Raw genomic sequence first — 18,257 nt, 5'->3', positions numbered from 1 at the left:
CATCCAAGCTGTCACAAAGGGTAGGAGCTCCTTCTTTCTCTCTGCTGCATAGAATTCCATTGTGTAAATGTACCACAGTTTTTTGATCCATTCATTTATTGATGGGCACTAGGTTGCTTCCAACCACTTGGCTATTGTAAATTGTGCTGCTATGAACATTGGGGTGCAAAGGTTTTTTGGATTGGTGTTTCAGGGTTCTTAGGGTATCATCCTAGCAGTGGAATTGCTGGGTCAAAAGGCAGATCCATTTTTAGTTTTCTTAGAAAATTCCATACTGTTTTCCGCAGTGGTTGTACCAGTCTGCAGTCCCACCAGCAGTGCACTAGGGTTCCCTTTTCTCCACAACTTCTCCAACACTTCTTGTTTGTTGCTTTGTATATGATGGCCATTCTTTTATCTTCTAATACTTACCTGTTGGGTAAAATTTTATTACAAGCCAATACAGAAAAGGAATATCTTTTTAAGGTTGTTGGAACCGAAACCCAAGCAATGAACCTATAAATAAAGACTCCCACAGTCTCAGCGACTTCACACAAACCACTCCTCAATCAAAATCTCAGTTCTTCCTGTAAAAACTGGGATATATGCTTGTTTCCAACTAGAAAAGCTCAATAAAGAGCTTTGGATATATTGGGGAAAAATATTTTTATAAATATAACCTTGGTATTTTACAAGTTTTGATTGGCACGGGATTTTAGAGCTGACACTACACTGACCCTGTGCTTCCTCCTGTGTCACCCATCCCCTAGCAGAAACTTCCTGGTCTAAAGCCAACAAAAACTGTCACCAATCACACCATTTAACGGTGGCTAGAATTTGCAAATACTTTCTCTCAGTAATCACAAGACCATATCCAGAAATACTCATTAGCAATTGTATTTACATCTATTAAATGTAGATTAGGGGAATTTTATTTTAACAAGATTTTATTTACCAACTCATTAGAATGACAAATTATTACAAGTACGAAAATAATTAACTTAAGAGTTATAAAGTAGCACAACTCTTCTGCTCATCAGAGGAGAACGACTGCATTTCTCTCCCACTCTACAGGCTCATTTTGCACAGCTACGTATCAGCCATTGTTACTAATTTCACATTTTTACTCACTCTTTCTTTTCCCAGACATCTGAATTCTGGGGCTGCCAATTGCATGGAGGCCTTTTAAAGACGGAATTCACTGTGTATCAAAAGCAGTTGTTTAAATAAGCATTTGGTGCTGACAGTTTTGCCCTCCGTACTTTTCACAGCAGCAGCTAGGAGAACATTTTACTGTCCGTCAGTCATGGCTGTCTTTGTTAGGCTTTCTTCCTTCCTGCCGTCTAAGGAAGTACGTTCTTACAACCTGCGCTGCCCTGCAGAATTGTCCCTCAAGTTTAGAGATGTCCCCCCCCAGCAGAGGGAACAACAAATGAAACCCTGGGCCTCCTCCCTTCCAGAGCATGGAGGCTCGTTACGTTATCTCCTCCGATGCTATCTCAGTATTACTCTTTTGTCACATGTCAGTGAAGTCAGCAAGAAAGGAAAGCTTCTGCACTGGGTCTGATGATTTGACCACTAGCAGGTCAAGCAAAAATGTACCTAACTTGAAAATAAAGTGTTTAGAAAGCAGAAATGCAACTAACCATGCATTCCCACTTCCAACATTTCCAAAGATATATTCATCCTTCCTGTTCTCTCATTTAAAAAAAAAAAATCGTTGTCTTAAGATAAAAGGACCACAAAACTCCAAGACTTAATCCCTGCTTCAGGCTAATGACAAAAAAATATTTTTCATTTTTAGTTCACATCCTGAAAAAAATTCCCTTGACAGAAAATGTTCTGAACTAGGCTCTGAAAGGCAAATGCATTTGTTTCCTTGAAGTTTTTCAGGAGGACAAAGGAGAGAAGAGGACTCAAGAACAAGCATAAAAGTTGACCTAAAATATATCGGTCTCAAATGTTAAAAAGCCTTTTTTTAGCGCACCGAAATTTCAAACTTCAAACTTTATACTATAAATAAATAGTTGAATGACAAAACACCTCACCCTGTACAGACAGGATTAAAAATCATATCATATTTATTTCCAGTCATGTCACGGAACTGCTACTGTTTTCTGGCCTGGGAATAAATGACCTGTTCATCATAATGGGACGGTTACGTAGGACTGGTTGGGGAGAAACAGAAAGGGCCCGTCCAGGGCTGGCTGCTGGTCCGTCGCAGCCGGCCCGCGGAACCACTGACTGCCCTCCTGCCAGAGACTCGGCAGGTTTTTCAGCGCATAATTTCCACTCCGCAGGAAATTACCAATACCAACTGGCACTGTTTTAGGACCCTAGACTCCCATTCATTACAACAGAATGATTCCCACCTTAGTTTGCACTTTTAAGAATCTCTATACAGTTTTTCAAGTTTTAAGGAAAAGAAGACACAGAGACAAAATACTCCTCAATTTAGTTTCCTCTTACAGAAGGAAACATGACTATGGACAATGAGTAGGACGGAATGTTCCGGACTGTGCATACCTTAAAGCCTCTCTTTTTCTCTACTTTTTCCTCCCGTCTCACTCATCAGGCCAGGGAAGGAACAAGAATTTCTAGTCCAGTGGTCATGCCCCACATCCTATAATTTTGTTGCTGTTTTTCGCTTAGCCATATAGCTCCATTAATCAGCAAGAAAAAACATGCAGCAAGCTATCTATACGTCCTAATATCATCCCCAACAAAGAAATGAGAATTAGAAAGTTGCTTTTGAAAGAACTTGTTACGTGAAGAACTACGGTGGCCGGCCAGGGACCTCAGAGCACGGTCAGGATTGCTCTGGGCCAGTCTGAGCTTTGGTTACAACTAAGTATCGGGAAAATTCCGTGAATTTACTTAATGAATGAGCACTTAGTTAAGAATTGTATTTCTGCATAGTCAAACACAAAGACTGCTTCCAGAACAATTGAGGTTGGTCTGAGACACATTTTTACTCAGATAATTTCTGTTATTTTCCTACTTAAGATTTTTATAAATTATTAATTCTTAAAAAAACTAAAAATAGACCTACTATACTGCTGGTTTTTCAGTGGCAGTGCAATTTGGTTTCATACACTGTGATTTCTACTGATTGCTGTATTTCTTTGTTTAGTGTGCGTTCCATTAATTATATTTATTCTAATGGTCTGTTATTTTGATTGGTATCACATGGATAGTGCTTTGTATTACTCTACCATGCCATGCTAAAATAATCATTTATTTGATTGTGTGAAAATTGGTTTAAATCTTAAAATAAGCATTTTCAGCATTTTGAAATAATGAAAACACCAAACCTCATGTTTTTTCTCAAATTCAATTCATTCTGTTCATCCTGATGCCATTACTGACTATCTAATTTAGGTTTTCTATATGACGCGCACGAAAGACAGTGGACATTACCAGTCAGAGTTTATTTGCATGTACGCCATTGTGTGTGAGTTATACAAACAAGTGGCAGATCTCCAGTTCACATTAATATTTTAGCTATAAAACCAACAATAAACAAAATGTACTGTTAAGTGAAAAAGGCTTTATGTGTAAACTCCATCTACATATTAATAATATAATATATATTTAATAATAGATATTCATGAGACTTAGAATGTGGGTAAATACATGGATTAAAATAAGACAGAACTGAAGTCGTGGCTAATCCCAATAACCATTTCCCACTCTACATTTGCATATAAAATAGATTGCAATTCCCTGGTACCTTTCATTTTTTTTCTCCTTAAGCAAAAATAATTTACTAGTAAATATTGAACGAATCAAAATAGAAATCGCTTCTGCAAATGCAAATTATTTAAACAGATATCAACTCCTACACATCTCAAAAAAGAGTTTTAGCTTTGCTAATTTAAAAAAAAGTAGGAGTGCAAAACAACATATGCAAAAACAAGCTATGCCAAAGGAAGACTTGCTTTGAGACTAGACCTAAGTACTCACTCTCCTTTAATGTCAGCAGGTACGAGGCATTTGCAAACATCTCACGTTTGATGTTAAACTAACTACAACCACAAAAGAAAACATGATTCTCGCATTTACACTAAGTATTTTGAAATACACCCCCAAACAGGTTTTGTTCCACTTTCCCACCTACTGCAATCCAGGGCCCTGTTGAACAGTTTCAATACAGTTGTTTTAGAAGCTACTGAAAATACACCTTTCTTCCCAGTCAGGATTGCTAATAGCAGAAATACACATGCTGTTAGAAATTTGGTGGCAATACCGAGTTTGATCCAAATATAAGTACACTGTTTTCAGCTGCAATGTTTCGGGCCCCCAGCGAAAATGAATCCTGATGCCCCTTAGGAGAGTATGCGCCTCCCCAAGTGGATGACTTCCTTCACTCCAACCAGGACTGGCGTTACGGAGAAGCCAGGCGGGCCCAGAGTGCTGGGACTTGGCTGCAAGTGCCCCGGGCTCAACTCCACAGACTCCTTTAGACAAAAGTGGAGGACACTGGCTTTTGCAGGTGAAAGACCTCAGAGCACCTTGGTCAGCAGAGATCCTATTCAGGATTAAAATGAAAGTAGGCACCTTGTTCGTGGAAATGGGTCAACAAAACTGGGTCAATAATCCGAGTGTTTCTTCCTACGCGTGTCTGACTGGACCCAAGGTGAGCTGCAACAAACACTGGCCGGCATCAGAAAGTGCAGACCAGCTTAAGGGTCAGGGGGAGTAAGAAGCCTGCGAACATTGTAGCTACTGCTCCTTTTTCTTCCTTTAGAAACAAAATCAAAGCACACAAGAAGCCTTAAAGTTCCAGCAAGTAACAAGATAAATAATTATTTTTTAAAGTGCTAATGAACCAATTCTGGACACCAACAACTTTGAACCTTCCGGATCTCACATTTTCCACGAGAATCTATTGTGATGCATATCAGTCGTGTGTCTGTCACAAAGATTTAACTCCAAGATGCTCTGACCAAATCTCAGGTAGCTGATCAATTCTCTACACGTTACTGGTTTTCCTGAAGATCTTTCTGTGCCAACGTCTGAAAGGAACACATAGAATAATTATTCATGAGGAAAATGAAATTCATGAAATCCTTAATAAAGGAATCATATAAAATTTATGTAAATTTAACACAACCACGCTGGGCATTTCTAAATTTTATTTTTAACATTTTTAATAAAAATATAAATCCTAACATAACCTTTTGGAGCATTTGTAAGCAAAAATATTTACTGAAAATAAACATGAACAAAATGTAACATATTAAATGAAACCTAGACTTTAATATACTTTAAACTTAGCTATACAGGTCTCCAATTAAAACAGAGCACAGCAAATACTGTGTTCAGTTCATAAACAAATAAAGCAGAAGGTTAAAAGCAATTGGAAGTGCTCCCACACAATCTGCAAATAAGTTTCCAATAATTGGATACAAAGTTCTTAAGATCATAAAAACCTGTAATAAGGAAGTTTTAGGATCTAATATAATAAAAGTGTAATTTATGCCTATCAAAAACAAGAAGCTTTTTAACATTTGGATAGTTAAACTCCTTCAGTGCATTAATCCGCTAGTAACAGCTCCAGTCAAGGGCATGTTGTGTGGTCAGGTCTGATTTATTTTTTTAATATTAGTTTGAAACCGTACATCTTCTCTTTGAGTATCACTTGCTTTATGTAGCGCCTAGCTCTTCAGGAACTCAAAATACTCCACAGATTTATTTCCTGACCTTAGTTTTTCTGGTTGTTGCTGCTCTGTTTTTTATATTTAGTCCAAATCCATGTGAACAGAAAACACTCACTTAATGACATGTGTTGCATTAAAACCATTCTTCCCACTAGGTAAATAACGGTAATTAGAAGTGAAAGAATCAATGATGGCTTACCAACTCCAAAAATTCTATTTCCGTTTGGAGAGCTTCATAAACACTTTGCATGTCATCTTCCTTATAAAGTTCTAATTCTTTTTTAAGTCTGTTTTAAATGAAAAATTCACCCTATTAGTTCAGCAATTAACACGTATAATCATTTTTTGTTATGTGAATGGTGGCAGGTTTCTAGGTCTATTATCATCAGGATTTCATGTCAACACTAAAGAATGTGGAAAGAAATTTTAATTCTCTATAATTCTGTAAGGGCTACATAAAACTTTGGGGAAAATACTCCCATATGTAGAATAAGGTAGACTGTATAATAATAAACACAGTCTCTTTAGGGACATTAAAAGAGCAGCCCCTCCATGCTAGTCGTGGCCACTAACAAGGCACACAACCTTGGCTCAATCAGCTGGTCTCTTGGAACCTCACCTGGGAATGTTAAGTACAGAAAAATAAAAAATACAGGACTTCTGAGATTTCTTGCTCTAAAATTAAACATTAACTTGATAACACACACATATATCATTAAAATATATTTTGAGAGTGAGAAATTAATACCAATGTTTCTTTTCCCCCGTGAAGCTTTTAATCCTTTGGATATACTAAAATGAACTGAAACCATTATTTTATGTCCACATTTAATGTTAAAAATGGTGATGAAACAACAGTCTTTCCTTTTCGGCACTTTGACTAACATTCCTTCCAAAACACAAAACAACATAAGCCAGGGGCACCAGCCGAGATTGGAGAGGCAGAGGGCCGGCACTGAGAGGGGGCGGGCAGGAGGGCGGGGCTGCCTGGAGAGCAGGCACGAACAGCAGTGCTGCTCCCACAAACCTGACTCGGTGAGGCCGGCCCCAGGGTGGAAAGGATACACAGAGCAACTTGAACCTACCCTGAGCCCTCTCCTTAAGGGGAGACAGCAGGAGTCCTAGGCCAGTCAGTGGCATCACACCCTGTATACTGGCAGAAGCAAAAAAACCCTCTCTGGAGGAAAGTTGAAGATTATTTAGGTGCAGAGGCCTACCACAGATTAACAGCAAATGATGAGTTCACAATCAAATATCACCCAGTACACAGGAAGGCAAGCCACTGTAAGTGAAGGTCATTAGAGGCAATAAACAACAGATATGAAGAACTTCACGTCAGCAAGTAAAAACTAACACAATGAAAAACGCGTGCACACACCTGTAACCAGATTATTCATAAAAGAAGATATCCAAAGGCTAATAAACTATGAAAAGATGCTCAGCTTCATTAGTCATCAAGAAAGCACAAAAGAAAAGCACAATGTAATGCCACCACACACCCACTAGAATAGCTAAATTGAAAAACAGGCAATACCAAGTGTTGACAACACACTTGGTATGAAGAAATTAGAATTCTAAGACCCTGCTGGCATTAGGTATCATTTTCCATTCTTTTACTTTTAACTTATCTATATCTTTACTTTTAAAATTTCTTACAGAAATTCTATGCTTGTTTCTTACTTTTTTATCCAATACAATATGACTTGGTGTGTTCAGATCATTTACATTTAATAGAATTATTTATTGGGCTGAATTACATTTTTGTTGTTTTCTATTTGTTCCATCTGTTCTTTGTTCCTTTTCTCCTTTCTTCCTGCTTTAGATTGATTTATTTTTTTATGACTGCATTTTATCTACTAATTAACCTATTTTTTACACATATTTTAAATTTTTATAATATAAAAATTTAAATATATATTAAATATTATATATTTAATACTTAATATATTATAATATATGTCATTTATTATATAATATATTATATTTTATAATATACAGCTTCAATTTACTACTGTGTACTTTCAAATATTATACAGACATATTTATAGTATTTAAACTTTACAACAGTATGTTTCCAATTACTCACTCCTGTTTTTCATTTATTGTTATCACATATTTTTCTTTTACATTTACTAGAAACATAAAATATATTGCTAGAATTTTTGATTTAGTAATTTGCCTTTTAGAGCAATTAAAAACAAAAAAAAGCTTTTATGTTTACATTCATTTAAACCACTTCTGGAGTTTTACTTCTTGATATATCTCCAGGTTGTTATCTGGCATCATATTTTTTCTTTCTCAAGAACTTACAATAGCCTTTTTTTTGTAATGCAGTCTGTTTTCAAGGAACTCTAGACACCCTATTTGTTAAAAAATCTGTATTTGCCTTCGAATGTAAAATATATTTCCATCAGGAGTTCTGAGCTGACACCTCTCACTTTCAGTATTTGAAGAGTCATCCCTTTGTCTTCTGCACGATTTCTGATAAGTCTATTGTGATGCTTATCTTTATTCCTTCGTATGTAATGTGTTTTTATGTCTTTTCTTTTTCTGCCTTCCTTCAGGGTTCTCTCTTTATCTGTGTTTTTCAGAGGTTTGACTATAATGTGTAAAGATGTTTGCTTTTTAAAAAATGCTGCTTGGAATTCTCTGAGTTCCCTGTATCTGTGCTTAAAGTATTTTATTATTTTTGTAATATGCACTGTCATTGTCTCCGACATTATGGATGGAGAAATAATACGGATGGATTTCAAATGCATTATGCTAAGTAAAAGAAGTGAGACAAGAGGCTACATACATAGCACATATGTATCCACTTATATGACACACTGGGAAAGACAAACGTAGGAAAATAAAATGGATCAGAGCCTTGGAGTTAGATCTGTGTATTCAAAAGGGTGAATTTTATTGCATGTAAGTTATACCTCAATAAGCCGGTCTTTAAAAAAAAAAGACAGTGACAGGAATCCAGGTTCCGATAAAATAATGACAGCCACCTGAATAAAAACAATCTCTGAATTAGAGGGACAAATTATGCCACCTAAAAGCCACACTTACAACCTAACCAAGAAAGAGAGGATATTCCAAACTTGAAATTACAATACACATTAAGTACAGCAACAAACATCTTCATCCGGCAGCACCAAACCCGAAGTCCACACCAGTGCAGAGAGTGAAGCAGCAACTACATTTCGAAAGAGCGAAGAAAGGAAAGGGAGGGCATGGGGTGATAGAACACGGGTAGATGACCTCAGAAAGAGAAAGCCCCACTCTACGGGGGAAAACACCCACACGTCTGAGGCCTTGTGATGGAGAATACCGGCTTTTGTAAAATCGAAGGGAGTTGCTTGTTTGTTTGTTAATCAATGGGTCTCTTACTTTGGCAGTGGGAAGGGTTGCTGTGTTTTTGATTTTATTGACTTTGTTTCTCTAACACCCTTCATTTCCATCTCTTGCTTCTTCCTTGTCTTTAAAGCTTGTAGCCCTTCCAAGTTCGGTTTCTAGCCCAATAACTACAGCTGATATGGAGAAAGTTTTCAGAGAACCATACTATCAATAAAAAACAAAATCACTTTTAGAGACCAAATAATCCCAGTATCACGTAAATTGGTCCCAAGTATAAAAATAGGAAAACAGCCAAGTATGACCGTGATACCTGAGCCTGACAGAGATGGCGCCACACACACGCAAATGAAACTCGGCGACACTGCAGGGCAACGGCCCCATTTGCATTAAGGAGGGAATGGTGGGATAACGGAGGAGCCCCTGACTATTGCAAATTATTGGTGGTGTTTTCGTTTGGTTCACAGGTTCCCATTATCTGATTATTCTTTAGTACTTACTTACAGTTAGAGAAAAACAAAATAGTTAATAATAGTTATAAATATGAATGATGAAACAATACCCTATATATTCGAGGTTCATAGTGTTCTGAATGAAGAATTTAATAGTAAATAGGAATTCTGAAAGAATGTTCAAGTAGGAAATACAGAATGTTATTAATGTTGAGCATTAGATGTTTTCACAAGCATAAAACCCCTTATAATAAATATTTTTAAAGAATAAGTGGAGGGTTAAATGGAGAGTTACAATGTGAGCGGGCGCTGCTGTTACCAGAGGAAATAGGCTCTTCCCTGGTGTCAGGGGAAAACAACGTCAGGAGGAATTTTAAGCAATAGCGGCAACATTTACTAGAGGGAAAGCGATAGGGCGCTCCCGCAGAGGCAGAGAGCGGCAGGCTGGAGGGCGGGCTGCGCAGACTCAGGAAGTTACAGGGCGCAGCAGAGTCCTCTGCTGCTGCTCACTGCTCCCCTGGTCGCAAGTCTGGGCCCCTGAGAGTTTGGGAGGAAAAAAAAGGCAGACAGTCCCCAAAGAGAAGGAAGGGCACGGGCTGGGCTCTTTGTCAGGCTTCTTGGTATTTCCTTGGGTTCGGGGAAGAGCAGGCTTTCTTTCCACCCAACCTCTGTCCTGGCTTCTCCAGGGCTGTGTTCGTGCCCTCCCCCATCCAATCTCTTTCCTGGGTTTTCTGGGGCTGGTGCTCTTCCCCTTCCCATCTTTTACCCCAGATCGTCCCAGGCTTGCGCCCCTTCCCTCTGTGGTCACAATTTTGGCTCCTACTGCGCATGCACTCAGTAGAATGAACTGCCTGCACCCTCCCACCCCCCACTGCTGTTGATCCTCAGAACAATGCGGTTCCCTACTTCCCCACCAGACCCAGAGCTGTAAGCGAGGTTTCCTGACTCGCAGAGCCGGCAGGATGCCGGACACCCCCAGGGGAGACTGTGCCATTCCTCCTTCCCTCCTGTGTTAATTAGCTAACTGCCTACTCTAACAGTGCTATACAATGTACTTAGGGCTTCATTTTAATATAATTATCTTTTCAAATAAAATGGCAGGGATCTTTCTGCCCACCGTGTCATCAATACTTGCCCTTCCTCCTTTTCAGTTCCAATGGAATACAGGTTTGTAAGATCTTCCACATCCATCAGAACTGGGTGGCGACCACTTTGGCTTTTAGCTCGCTGACAATGAGAATGACACACTACTGAAATTAAGGAGGGCATTTAGAGCAAATTATAGGAAGTATTTCACTATTCAGCATACAATCAAGCTGTAGAATTTAGATTTGCACTTAAAGATTGCTGTTGCTAGCTTTAAAAGAGGCTGGTGATAATGATATGAATATTAACACATTTGCAGATAGCCAAAGCTCTGTAATGGTAAGCAGAGCTCACGCTTCAGTGCATAGACTGATTGCCTACACGAGTCAGAAAGGATTCCCCCACCTACCGCACAGTAACCAGGGGCCGTTTGCATTGGTTACTGCCACTCTTCTTTGAATCACCAATAACGACGAGGGTGGCCCACATTGCTAGTTAGTTTAGCAAACTTATGTCCCACGTGTTTATGATTTCCTGCAGCCTTCCCATTTTCTCAGTGTCATATAAAATTTTTTTTCTAAGTGTCATAACTGAAAAGCCTTAACTGAAAGAACTTCTTTTTTAGCTATAGAAATGTACAAAAGTACTATTTACAGAGAAAGAAGGAAAAATCTCATCCAAAGTCTTAATACGCAAACTCAAGTGCTGTTAAGATATAAGTATATTTCATTACAGTCTTTTGTTTCCATCTAGCACTGGTTATGTCACATAGCCTCCTAGCTTTTTCTTTTGTGTAATGCTTATCACATCCATTCCCTCTAGCTAATTAGCCATGCCAATTAATACCATTTACAATAAATATGTAGTAGTCTAAGACGCTATACCAGTTAAATTAATCACTCACGGTACGGCATTTAAATTGTTCCTCCCCCCCGCCCCCCACAATAAATAACATCCTGTGAACACTTTCATACCTAAAGTTTCTTCTATCCTTAGAATCATTTTCCTTAGGAGAAAGCTCGTATGGTGAATTACTGAGTCAAGTGGCACAACCATTTTTAAGATGCCTGTGATAATTTATGTGCTTCAAAAGGCATTCCAAACACACACAACGTGTTCTGCCATGGCAATGTATAAAGTAGCTCTACCACAGTCTTGCCAATTTTGATTATGGTCATTTAAGAATGTCTTTCAGAATTAGGTAGAAAAATTATATTCAGTGGTTTTAATTCACATTTAATTGATAAGCAGTTTAACAGAATTATCTTGTCTTATTCATTTTGGTATCATACCTTTTAACTTGCATAGTACATGATACAAAGTAGGCATTTAATACATGTTTGTTAGATAAACACATGAATGAAAAACTATTGATTTTAGTGTTTTGTTATTGATTTTTATCAGTTCTTTGATCAACTGTTATCCTTGCTTGTCATTACCATAAATTTCTCCCAGTTTATCACTCCAAGTTGATGACTTTTTGACACATGGGGTTTTAAATCTTACATGTTAAGTCTGTTAATCTTACTCTTTTTGGTTTCCTTCATATCACACCAGAGGTTTAGTAAGGAGTCCTTTCAACTTCCTGCTAGTTTTTCCAAGACTCAACTTTCTTATCGTGTTTCTCTGTATCAATTCATATAAAATTATTTTAGTGCCATTTAAACACACAACATTATTGTTAAGGACATACAGGGCATCCTCTTTCATGTACAATTTATTTCTTAAAGTAGGTTTGAAAGTTAAATGTGCCAAAGCAGACTTCAATTTCCTAACGATGCCTTCCCGCAACCCAGGCCATCGGCAGACAGGCGGGCACCTTCACAGGTCTGTCAGACTGAACCTAAGAGACCGGCTGAGAAGGGTCCCGCCATCATCTCCGTCACCTGAATCCCCGTTGGTTGGATTGGGCATCTCCTTTTGTGTGGGTATTTTCCATCATCTTCTCCACTACCGTATCAAAAGGCGTGTTTATAAAGGTAAACATATGAAAAATTTTAAAAATTCCATGATATCAAAGATACCAATGAATTTTGAGAAAAAATAATTTTAAAAAAGGAGGATAGGCTTAGGAACCTCTGGGATATCTTTAAACATACCAACATCTGAATCATAGATATGCCAGAAGGAGAAGAGGAAGAGCAAGAAATTGAAAATTTATTTGAAAAAATAGTGAAAGAAAACTTCCCTAAGTGAATGAAATAGACATACAAGTCCAGGAAGCACAGAGAGTCCTAAACAAGATAGACCCAAAGAGGACCACGCCAAGACACATCATAATTAAAATGCCAAAAGTTAAAGATGAAGAATCTTAAAAACACCAAGTAAAAAGCAGATAGTTACCTACAAAGTAGTTCCAATAAGACTGTCAGCTGATTTCTCAAAAGAAACTTTGCAGGCTAGAAGGAACTGGCAAGAAGTATTCAAAGTAATGAAAAACAAGGATCTACAACCTAGATTACTCTATCCGGCAAAGCTATCATTCAGAATTTCAGGGCAGATAAAGTGCTTCCCAGACAAAGGAAAACTAAAGGAGTCCATCATCACCAAGCCATTATTATATGAAATGCTAAAGGGAATTATACAAGAAAAAGATCAAAACAATGAATATTAAAATGGCAATAAATTTGCAACTATCAATAACTGAATACAAATAACAAACTAAGCAAACAAGTAGAACAGGAACAGGATAATAGATATGGAGGTCATTTAGAGGGCTATCAGCTGGGGGGAGGGGGAGAATGGGGAGAATGGAGGGAAAGGTGCAGGGATTAAGAAGCACAACTTAGTATGTACAAAATAGACAGGGGGATGTTATAAAAAGTATAGGTAGTGGAGTAGCCAAAGAACTTACATGCGTGACCCACGGACATGAACTAAGGGGAGTGTTGCTGGAGGGGATGGGGGGTACCAGGAGGAGGGGAGCAAAGGGGGAAAATGGAGAAAGCTATAATAGCATTATCAAGAAAACATATTAAAAATAATTGACTCGACCATCAAAATTTTCCTTGCATTTACATAGAAGCTTTAATAACTATAGTATGTGCAAAGAATTCACAAAACAGGGGATCTCTAGCTTAAAAACTATTAGCTTAAATAATCAATGCTGCAGAGACACTCCTCTTTGAGAATAAAAGACTTTTTACGAGAAAAGATGCAGAGAACAAAATACATATCTAAGAACAATCCTAGAATTAAATGGAAATTTTCATACTTTATAAATGTTAAAAAAGAGATAGCATGGATTAGATACAGATACCGTATATAATAATTCTTGACTAGTATTTTCCAGAAATTTTAAAACTGAGAGATCTTGTTACACTTGCCCACCTTGGGCTCATTCTTGATGCAAAGGAAACATGCATTATTTTATCAATGCAGACTGGATAACAATTCCTACTACTCTGCTAAATGATGTTTATTCTAAATAATGTTACAGAAACACTCCCTCCCCCACATATTTAAGGACACCCTGATTAAAACATTTCTCATTGTGAATATTTAGAAACTCTTGTACACTCAGCAGTGGGAGAAAGGTAACATAAACACGGCATCTCCATACATTGGCATTAAAAAGAATGAAGTTGATCAGTACGAACATGGGAAATGGCAAAGTAATAAGGCAAATTATGGACCAGTAGGCGTGACACCATTTTTTTTGCTACACACACACACACGTACCTGCACACATACACACACGGAGATACACATGCTCTAGAAGGATACTCACCACACTCTGAACAGTGGTTAATTACACTGAGGGCTTCTGGGGTGAGGCAACGAGTGAGGAGACTTTGATGTTTGACGTTTTTGCAGGGTTTGAATTTTTTATTCAATCAACATAGCCTACTCTCATAATTTAAAAATATCCACATTTATTTGGTAAAATGAAAATACATACATGTGTAAACATATATTTTTATCTATATATCATTACCAAAGGATGGGAGTAGTTTAATATTAGCGTGTGTTTATGCCGACTTATAAATCTGAGGTCCGTTGGTGTGACCTCCATGACCAACTAAACTGGATGACTTTTCACCGAAGGGGCCAGAGCACTGATCTACTACTTCGCATCAATGCATTTGGGGTCTCTCAATAGCAGGTGCATATTAACTTCCGTGCTGTTTTCACTGCAAACACACTCTTCACAAAGCCCTACTGTCTTCAAATGGCCAGAAGGAAACCTCTCGTGCTGTTGACTTTGCAGTTTCATTGCTGTCACAAACTTTCTGTTGCATTAAATGATTGCAAATATTGGCTATAAAAATATGTAAAACCATTCTAGTGGTTTTTGTGGGTACAAGACTATGTATTAGTGACTGGTGTTAGATAATAATATAAATGACAGGTGTTGGCAGTCTAATAGATACCATTTTTCTTTCCTGCCTGAATTCCGCCCAAAAGAGAAATAAGGCAGAAGGGAGGTCAAATAGCAGAGAAGGTGGCTTATATCTGCCAAGAAAGGGCTTGCTCATATTGAACCCCAGGATCAGACTAACAGAGCACACCATCACAGGCAGACCTGGACGCCACAAGCTTCCTCCCACGGAGACCCCCCATCACAGGACCTCAGGAGCGGAGCAGCAGGGCAGAACACACGGCACTCCAGAGCACCTTCCAGACTCAGCAATCACAGCGAGTCAGAACAAGAAAGGGGGGGTTACATCGGGGGCGACGGAGGCGAGGACAGTTAAACCCGGACAGCGTTTCCCACAGGGAAAAACATTAGGAGGAGAAAGGGTGCCGTGGGGCTATCCTAGTGGTTAGAATACACTATGTTTCTGCAAATAACAGTGAAAATATATGATGAACTGTTATCTTCTTTGTAGTGAAAATACAATTATATGGAGACCCGATTCCTGGAATAAATGTCTTGAACATTATTTGCCCTTGACTGTGCTAGATGCAAAGACTGATGAAAAATGAGCAAGTGGAGGGAGTTCCCAGTCTAGCAGAACAGATTGATACACATATTATCACTGAATATGATTAACGATGTAGCAGAATTAGAAGCCTATTCTCTAGGAACACAGAGAAAAGAACTGTAGAGGAAAGGTTTCATAATTTAGTCCATTCATTCATCCCTCCATTTATGTATTCAGTGCCTACTATATGACAAGCTCTGTACCAACGTATTAGACCATTAGTATACAACGGGAAATGAAATAGACAACATAACTCCTCCCACATGGAAGAGACAGACATTAACAAAATAGAGCAAATGAATATGTAACTACAAAACAGAAAGAACAGTGTGCTATTAGAAAAATAACAGATGGCACGATTTACTGTAAGGGAGGGTTTCTCTTAGGAAATATTTCAACTGACGCCCACAGAATGGGGCGCGCCCAGCAGTCGGAGACGGGCAGGCAGAGTGGTGAACGGGAGAAGGAAAGGCACGGACAACGGCTCCGCAGTGGAAGAAAGCTGGGAGGACCCGAGGGAACCGAGTGAGAAGGGGACCTTGTTGGAAACAGCATCAGGGATGCGGTCAGAGGCCACATCGTGACAAGTCGCGCAGGCCTCACTCACTAAGGACTTCCGGTTTTATGGCATCCGTTATGAAGCCATCGAATGGTTTCAAGAAGGGGATGACGATTCAGTTGACAGTGGACTGGAGGGTGCACGAGTGGGTGGGGGGAAAGGAGAAGAGAGACTGATACTGTGACCCGGTGGGAGAGGGTGGGGGCTAGAACCAGAATGTTAGCAATGGAGACAGAGAGGAAGAACAATTCAAGAGGTATTTTGGTGGTAAAAGCACCCAAACTTGGTGGTGGGCTGGGCAGGGTGAGAATAATGTGATTTGTAAACATGTCAAGATGCCTGCTGCATTCTGGATTGAGCAATCGCCGGCAAAGATGCCGTGTGAGCTGGGCCTGGAGGACGAAGTTGGATGTTAGCTGATGGGGAAGGAAGAGGGAAGGATACAGAGGTGGGAGGGCTTGCTTGGGGTGCCACAGGTGTACTCGGATGCGCCAGTGCTGTGAGGAAGGCGTGAGATAAAAACACCGGGGCATAAGGCACGGGCAGGTTACGGAGGCCCTTGAACTTCTGACGGTATGGTTTTGTTTGTTTCATCAAGGCAGCATCCCTTCAGATGCATTTCTCCTTCTGCATTAGGCTGTTGAGAATTCAGGGCTGAAGTTTAGGAGAGAGGACTAGGGACAAAAATTTGTCAATGCTAACTAAAATCTTCAGGCCAGATGAGACTGCCCACGGAGAGTATAAAGAGGACAATCCGTGAGTAACCCGTAGGGAGCCTCTGCGTTTGGAGACAAGCAGAGGGAAAATGAGAAAGAAGCATGAAAGGTGTGAAATCCTCACAGACAGAATGGAATAAAAATGAAATCGCAAGTAATGATATAATTATATCCAGTAATTATAGAGTATTTACTGCGTGCAAAGCACTAAGGGATTTGTATAGATTAAGTCACTTATATATATATATATATTTTTTTTTACTATCACCTTGTGAGGTAGGCGCTATTACTAACTTCATTTTATAGATGTGGAAACTGAGGCACAGACAATTGCTTCCCCAAGGTCACTAACCTAGTCAATGGCAGAGCTGGGATTCAAAAGGGGTTGTGATCTTGCCCTCCATGCTTCCTTCCTCTCAAGACCATTTGGCCCTCCCTAGACTACGAAAACACGAGCTCAGGCACAGTTTCACAAGCCTCAGGAGGCGTCTGAGGAATGAATCCAACCTCTGGCATAAGTGTCAAGCACAGCAATTAGCTGCCTTAACATGTGTTAATTAATGAGCCCACACACTTCAATAGAGAATCTTTTAAATAAACAGACATCTTGGTATTTATAAACAGGGAAAGATTACCTAAAGCACAGACCATTAAACCATTAAGCCATTGTGAGGGTGGGTACTGTTTTCCACCTTAATGGATGGCATCAAAAGAGACAGCTCAACAAATAACCAAGGCATGGCAAATTAACTTAAAAAACGCACAGTCATTGTAAAAGAATTCAGTAATATAGACACAAAATATGTATTCAAGATTTTCTGAGTACTAAAAGTAGAAACAATCAGCTCATAGAAATGAACTAATATAATTGTTTAGTAATTGCTTTCTTACTAAAGTTTAATACAATTGTAACTATAATAACCTTAAAATAAAACTGGTTGTCAACTAGAGATGTGTTTCCCATACCCTCTGCACAGGGGACATTTGGTGATGTCCGGAGACATTGGCTGTCACAGCTCGGACAGGTGGGGCGGGAGGGGCTGACACTGGCACCCACTGGGCAGAGCTCAGGGACGCTGCTAAACATCTCACATCGCATAGGACAGCTCCCCAACACAAAGAGTGATCTGGACCCAACTGTCCACACTAACAGGTTTCTGAGAAACCCTCCTATAAAAATAGCATCCATTATCAATAGCAGCTAAACCTGGAAAATTAAGAAAAAAGGCAACTATTACAAAATTCAGTATACATTTCAACCCACGGATGACAAAGATGATTCTATTCCAAAATTTAGGAATAAAACCAATTTAACTTTGGCCTTCGTGATAAAGTTGAATGAATGTCACATCATTTTTTGCCATCATTAGTTTTTTGCTCTTGCACTGATTGTAAAACTGATGGCCCCCTTTCCTAAAATTTTTACACTCAGTACTTTGACTCTGCTCTTCACACTCGAAAAAACTTTCATAGGTCATACCGGTGGGGAAACTAAGCTAGGCATATCAAAGAATTTAATGTAGGAATTAATA

At 39.0% G+C, this 18,257-nt stretch overlaps 1 protein-coding gene across 1 annotated transcript in view; it reads right to left on the bottom strand.

Annotated features, from left to right (window-relative positions):
- Positions 1–4,961: 4,961 nt before the first annotated feature.
- CCDC172 (coiled-coil domain containing 172) overlaps positions 4,962–18,257 on the bottom strand; it is a 38,352-nt gene continuing 25,056 nt past the window's right edge. Inside the window, exons 7-8 of the mRNA XM_045853723.1 lie at positions 5,842–5,929; positions 4,962–4,997 (exon numbers count right to left, since the gene is read on the bottom strand). Coding sequence (XP_045709679.1) covers positions 4,962–4,997; positions 5,842–5,929 — 124 coding nt within the window. The remainder of the gene's footprint in view (positions 4,998–5,841; positions 5,930–18,257) is intronic.

The sequence above is a fragment of the Phyllostomus hastatus genome, unplaced genomic scaffold (genome assembly GCF_019186645.2).
Source record: "Phyllostomus hastatus isolate PE091 unplaced genomic scaffold, TTU_PhHast_1.1 phas_scaffold_1066, whole genome shotgun sequence".
Lineage (NCBI taxonomy): Eukaryota > Metazoa > Chordata > Mammalia > Chiroptera > Phyllostomidae > Phyllostomus > Phyllostomus hastatus.
Note: the sequence above shows the minus strand (reverse complement) of the source record. Positions and strands in the feature narration are given on the sequence as shown.